This window comes from Ascaphus truei, chromosome 2 (genome assembly GCF_040206685.1).
Source record: "Ascaphus truei isolate aAscTru1 chromosome 2, aAscTru1.hap1, whole genome shotgun sequence".
In the NCBI taxonomy this organism is placed as follows: domain Eukaryota; kingdom Metazoa; phylum Chordata; class Amphibia; order Anura; family Ascaphidae; genus Ascaphus; species Ascaphus truei.
The window spans coordinates 110121382-110128618 of NC_134484.1; the positions used below are offsets into that span (position 1 = coordinate 110121382).

Below are 7237 nucleotides of genomic sequence, written 5' to 3' on the forward strand. Positions count from 1 at the left end.
GGAGGAGGAGACACGCACGAGGAGACACGCACGCACGCACTCCTCCCCTCCCCCCCCCATTACTTACCCATGCAGAAAGGGCAGTTTGAAGTCCTGGCAACTCCATCCCGCGTCACAGCCAATCAGCTCTGATTTTTTTTTTTTCCGATTTTTTTTTTTTTTTTTCCGAGCAGGGGATTTTTTTTTTAGAGAGCAGGGGAAAGGTTACTGGCCACGAGCCAATATCCGATCGCAGCTGGCGAGTTGGCGACAGGGTTTGTCGAGCACTGTATATATATATATATAAAACATATATATATATATATATATATATATATATATAAACATATATATATGTATAGCAAATGGAAATATTACTGTATGCTCATTTGGATGTGTTAGACAGGTCTACAACCCCGCCTTTCACCATTATCACCCAGCACACAGCACTTTCACTGCAGCAAGGGATTCTGGGAAATGACATGCAAATGAGCACACTTTTGCTTCAAAACCATTCAACATGGTTCCCCTATAGGCTTAAGCTTGCTCCATGGTCACAGCTTTGAGCACAGCCAGGGTTAAGATGCATAGCCAGTAAACCCACCCACAGAGAGTCTGTTTCGACCTTAATGGGTCTCATCAGTGTGGGGTTGGTTGTACTGGCTTTGCAACAATGAAGCAGGGATCGGTTTTACCATACTTAGTTAAGTTATGGTAGGTCAAAAAAGTGACAAAAATCCTCCACAGCAAAGCATATAGCAAATGGAAATATTACTGTATGCTCATTTGCATATCTTAGACATGTCTGCAACCCCACCTTTCACCATTATCATATATATTATATATATATATATATATATATATATATATATACTGTATATATATATATATACTGTATATATATATATATATATCTATATATAAAATGAGTGATGGTTATCTACTGTGAAATTTGCTCTCAAGTAACCACTATGCCTGAACTACAGTGAACAGCTGGTAAAGATGCATGAGAGATTTGAACACACCTTAGTGGCCTTCCAATGATCAACTATTACAACTCTTTGCTTACATTGGAACTTCAGTTCAAACCTATGGACTCCGGTCACGGTCATTTCTGCAATGGTCTAGGGTAATCCTTTTTTTTTTTTGATAGGTACTGTACCTGTCAGAATAGTGCCCCATACAAGAGGTGTCCATTGGCTGAGAGGTTAATTAATAGCTTGTCATGGTTATTTGAGTTCAGTCTAGTGAAACAACCCCTTTTCTCTGAGTGTGTATATAAGTGTGGTTCCCTTTCTTGCTCTTCAGCATTGCTCTTTGCTTTAAGCTAAAAGTGTGCTCCTTTCTTTATCAGATCAGGTTATTACATCTATAAAGATGCTAACAATATCTCTAATATGGGGATTAGTTGTGGCTTTGTGTTGTTTTTTCTGGCTTATTGTTGGCATTCGAAGAAGGTAAGATAACAAGAACCTTTGGTTTATATGTATTATATTTTTTGCATTTATAATATGAGGTCATTGTTCACATTTTACCCTGTTTAAAGTAAACATGGTATCTTTTATTCAGTGTCATTTAAATTGCTCTACAACACGTCAGAATTTGTTCTTATTACAGGGATAGGATTCTTTTCCTGCTTATTGGACATGAGTAAGGGGAATACAATCACGGTCTTCTAGGTGCACAACTTGGGCAAATGAACGGTGACAGTTTTATCAATGGAAAATTCCCTGTTTTTTATGGGAATATATTTTTCTTGGATAAAACTGGTATTTTTTTCTTTGACCCAAATTCTACACCTGCTTTGCACCTCAACATAGATGTTGTTTGTAAAAGAAGTTCCAAGAACATACAGCTTCACTTATGCGGCCTGTAAAGAAAAAGTTCAGTCATTTTTATTACAGTGAAATAGAAAATCCAAGTAGGTGCCATAATTTAGTAGTAATAAATGTGTCAGTAATTGCCTTGGAATATGGTTACGCAATCAGCTGATTTCTGGTGACTGCTGTAACTTGCATCCTCCCTCACTTCTGATCAGCACAACATGTGCATGACATGTACCCCAGGTAAGCAAACAAAAGAGATTTCAAATAGCACTCAATAGGTAACCAGAGAATGTCATTTTTCTATCCGGCAGGTAACAACTTATTAATGATATCATTATAATAATTATGTAATGTTTTTCATTTTTAGGCAGCCTGGAGAGCCTCCTCTGGAAAATGGGCTAATTCCCTATTTGGGATGTGCCTTACAGTTTGGTGCCAATCCCCTTGAGTTCCTCAGAGCAAGACAAAACAAATTTGGGGACATTTTCACATGCAAAATTGCTGGACAATTTGTTCATTTTGTCACTGATCCATTTTCCTATAACTCAGTAATGCGTCATGGGCGACATTTCAACTGGGAAAAGTTTCATTTTGCAACCTCTGCCAAGGTATGATATTACTCATTCTTTCTAGCATTATAGAGTATAAAATAAGATAAGCTTATCCACTATGCTTCTCAATGTTAATATCTGAACTAGTTGTAAAACTGAATTGATCTTAAATGACAATATAAGCTATGAATGAGCAGGTTAGAATTGTGTATCAAATGGAACATATTACTCCTCGTGAAACTTCTTTAATATACAGTATGGATGGTGATTTTGGTTTTAAATTGCTTAGCCTCTTATAACTTTAACAAGTATGATTTAACCCCTTTGTTACTGGGTAGACACTCTAAATGTTGGTGGTTTCCTCAACGATTCGCAAGTTAAAATGATAGACTGTTTCCTACTACTATATACAAGTGAATTCCATCATTGAGATTGTGAAGCTTTTTATTGGAGGGAAATATACATTGTGAATGGTGATTTACATTGACGTTTGAGGCTGTGTTATGGTCAATTTCAGAGTGCAATTTGCAGTTTAGTATTTACTATTTATTTTACATTGATTTATTTTTTGTGTCAGGCATTTGGTCACAGCAGCATGGATCCCACTGATGGAAAGACAACTGAAAATGTGCATGAAACCTTCATTAAAACCATGCAGGGTGATGCGCTTGGTCCTCTAATTACAGCTATGATGGAGAATCTTCAACATACCATGTTACAGCCCAACACGTCTAAAGTAAACTCCAAAGACTGGGTGATTGATGGGCTCTATGCCTTCTGTTATCGTGTGATGTTTGAGTCTGGCTACCTAACTATTTTTGGCAAAGAGTTTACCTCAAAGGATGGTAACAATCCTGCTAGACAGGAAGCACAGAGAGCACTTATCCTCAATGCCATTGAAAACTTCAAAGAGTTTGACAAAATATTTCCAGCGCTAGTAGCAGGTCTACCAATCCATGTATTCAAAACTGCATACTGTGCCCGTGAGAACCTTGCAAAGGACCTGCTGCATGAGAACCTGAGGAAAAGAAACAACATCTCTGACATTGTCAGTCTCAGGATGTTCTTGAATGATACTCTTTCCACTTTAAACGATACAGATAAAGCAAAGACTCACCTAGCACTCCTTTGGGCTTCACAAGCTAATACATTACCTGCCACATTCTGGTGTGTTTTCAATCTTCTCAGGTAAGAAATAAGAACATTTGCAAATTCCTTTCATGTGCAGTCATTCCCTCTTATGTTTTATTCTGCTTGTTACTTTTCCACAATAGATAAATAATGGGAGACTATACGTGTGTAAAAAATATAAAAGTGCAAGAGAAACAAGTGATCTTTTTGGCATTGCGAAATGATTACACATAATACCTGTACATAACTGAGGGAAACTAATTAAAAATAGTTCACTGGATTTCACAATTTCTTCTATAATAGGTATCCAATATATTTGTTATTTTCTGTAGTTGTGAAATTAAATTGTATTTTGTTTTGTTTTTACAGGTGTCCACAAGCAATGAAAGCAGCCAGTGAAGAGGTCCACCAAGTCTTGGAAAAGGCTTCTCAGAAAGTCAGCTTTGATGGCAAATACATTTTTCTGAATCGTCATGAACTAGATGACATGCCAATCTTAGGTACGTTCGGTATACACCATAATCCATAATGTTTCAAAATAACAGGGAACGGTTATTGGAACTATAGGGAAATAATACTGATAATAACTGTAGGGTCATGTCAGCATTGGACATCAATGTATTGCCTTTTTCTCTATGTTCTGCGTGTCTTCAATTTTACTGCATCCAATATCTTTGTGATATCTGAAGGAAAGCCTGACACAGTGATATAGATATTGTATTGGTACTGAAGAACCTAAAATATGTCTGTCTCTACTTTGTACAGACAGTATAATTAAAGAAGCAATGAGGCTATCCAGTGCATCCCTCAATATCAGAGTGGCTAAGGAGAACTTTGTTTTACAACTGGATCACAATAAGTCATACAACATCCGGAAAGATGATATTGTCGCAATGTACCCACAGATGGTACATTTGGATCCTAAAATCTATGAAGATCCTTTGGTGAGTAATGACACCTTCTGTTTCTTATATCTCCAAGAGTTAAAATATATTGTGGTCTCCCAAGCTCATGTGTCTGAATTGTTTTGTTTTTTTCATGTTTCAGGCTTTCAAATATGATCGTTACCTGGAAGAAAATGGAAAAGAAAAGACCAGTTTTTTTCTACACGAACGTAAATTAAAATATTACTACATGCCTTTTGGATCTGGGAAAACCATGTGTCCAGGGCGGCAGTTTGCTGTACATGAGATCAAGCAGTTATTGACTTTGTTGATTTCTTACTTTGAGATGGAGCTCATAGAAAAGAACGTTAAATCCCCACCTCTAGATCAGTCCCGTGCTGGGCTAGGTATCTTACAGCCAAAACATGACATTGATTTCAAATACAGGTTAAAAACTCATTAAACAGGATAGATACCCCATAACATTTAAAAATATCCTAAAACTGCATCTGCTCATAAATTCATGTAACAATACTATCTGTCCATAGCACAATATGCTCTGCTAACATGCATTAACATGTACCACATAATGTATAATGCTGTTGTTGTCAGCAACCAGAATGGTCAGGTTTTTACTGTAGATCAATGCATTGCTACCCACTGTTCAGCAAAGTGGTTGATAACGAATCTTTCAGCTTTGTAAAGAAATAATGTTCTCAAAAAGAAGACCAGCAGGTGTATGGTTATCCATGATAGCACTATGATAATTAGTGATGAATAACCTGTAAGTGGTTGCTTTTAATTGGGCAATATTGTATACTGTACTTCAGTCTGATACAGATACATGTATCTCAAAAAGTCCACAATGAAATAAGTTGACGTTTGAGAACATACCTCAGTGTCATACTGGGACATATCCACTGCAACTATGCTTTCAAAATCCTCATAACCAGGTTGATCTTTATATGAGCATGTGAAATACCAGTTTTGCACATTTAAATATTTCATTATTTAATAACATCTTGAAAGTCTTTAAAAGTTGGCAACAGACTTCATAATCAGGACATATACAGTATGTTGCCATACTTGTTCTAGTAAATTATTAGAAAGGTAGTGGAATTTCAGGTACTTTTGTGTTTAATGTACTCTCTTTTCGAGCGGCGTAGGATAAACTAAAGTTATTTACTGTAACAGTGAGGAATAAATGCATTGTGTACAGTCTGGAATTAAGAACTTGAGGCCTGCAGGATAACACATGAAAAACATTTTATAGGACAACATGTACTTAAACAGGAAGTAAGGAAACAATGTGAAAGGTCCTGAAAAGCTCTCCAATTATGGTCCCTTCTGTCTAGGCTTATGTATCTACTGTGTAAATTATGTAATTATTTGAAAATTGTTTACTGCAAGATATAATGCAAAAGTTTAGCACTTTAAGTGGCTGTTTATAGTGTTTTAGCTATAATTACATTGTAAATATTAATATATAATTACTTTCAGCACAACCTTTTATTACAGTACACTTCAGTGTATTCTTCAAATGATTTGTATCAACACTTTCTACACTTATCTACCAGACGCATAAGTGTGCTATACTGTACAATGTTGTATTATGTAAATAAACTTTGATTTATAGGTTGACTTTTCAAAATGATCACAGCCCACAGACTTTCATAGCTATACCTATTGCTGTAAACATATTATATATAATGTAGTATTTTATATGTACAAGGACAATGCATATATTTAAACTGTAGTTAATGTTTGTTTTTAATAACTATGAATTTATGCTTTTAATAAATAAAAACTTACATTTTTCTCGATTTACTTTCTAAAGTCATTAATGTGCCTTGTAAAAAGAACTTTGTTTTGAAAGTACAAAAATGGAACCAAAAAAAATAAAAAAAAAGGTGGTACACAGCTTGATGAAGGAAAGTGCTGGAGTGCAAAAGATAAAACTCAATGTATTGGGCACATAGCAAAAATAAAACAAAGAGAGGGCAAATGGATCCTCTAACATGTTTCCCGCCTATGGGCGCTTTATCAAAGACTGGTTACCAAACTCAAAATGAATCTTTAAATACCCATCCACTTCAAAGGTACACTACATGTTGATCATTTCGCTGGGAAGTATTGCCTGCAAGCTGTAATTATCAGGGTCAACTCTATAGTGACACCTCTGGTGGCAGACCATGCTAAATCTAAAATCAAAAATCAAATACATAGCAAAAATTATATTAAAACTGTTTGGATAAAAACAAGATGCCCTTTCTATTGTACAAACAAACTAGTGTTATCAATCTATATTAAAATACATTTTACCCTGAATATTATCGGAATAAACACAGAACTTATGGTAAAGACATGCATGAATCTTCATTACATAGATTTCGAGAAAAAGTTATTGAATGCAGCATAACATGCCCAAATATCATATTGTTGAATTTATATCTGGGTCCTAGACCTTGATAAATAATATTCAATAGGTAACCATCCCTGATGCTTCTAAGCCACGCACAAGAGGGTTGAAGAAATACCGAGAGAGACCAATATTGCCTATCACCACCAAAAGTGGGACCACTCAATAATGGTGATATATAAGGCATACGGACAGTGATAACAGACAAAATTAACAGCTAAATATTGTTTGTCAAAGACATTTATCAAATAAGAAATACGTATTTCTAAGTTTAAAGAAAATGCAGAAACTCCCAGTCCATGTTTATGCCATGAGGCACTAGTATACCCAAGGTGAAGATCCAATACATTTCCCGGCGATTGAGCAAATTCTAGTTATTACCTACTCTTGCTGTAAGCGCACCGTGCTCAATGCCACAAAAAAATGCTGACACCCCCCTGGGGGCAC

General features: G+C 35.8%; 1 protein-coding gene across 1 annotated transcript; it reads left to right on the forward strand.

Annotated features, from left to right (window-relative positions):
• Window positions 1-1277: 1277 nt before the first annotated feature.
• On the forward strand, window positions 1278-6194 carry CYP7A1 (cytochrome P450 family 7 subfamily A member 1). The gene is made up of 6 exons (XM_075584087.1): window positions 1278-1436; window positions 2173-2413; window positions 2934-3544; window positions 3857-3987; window positions 4253-4431; window positions 4535-6194. Exons 1-6 carry the CDS (start codon window positions 1357-1359, stop codon window positions 4832-4834), a joined length of 1542 nt encoding a protein of 513 aa, XP_075440202.1. The 5' UTR covers window positions 1278-1356; the 3' UTR covers window positions 4835-6194.
• Window positions 6195-7237: the final 1043 nt, after the last annotated feature.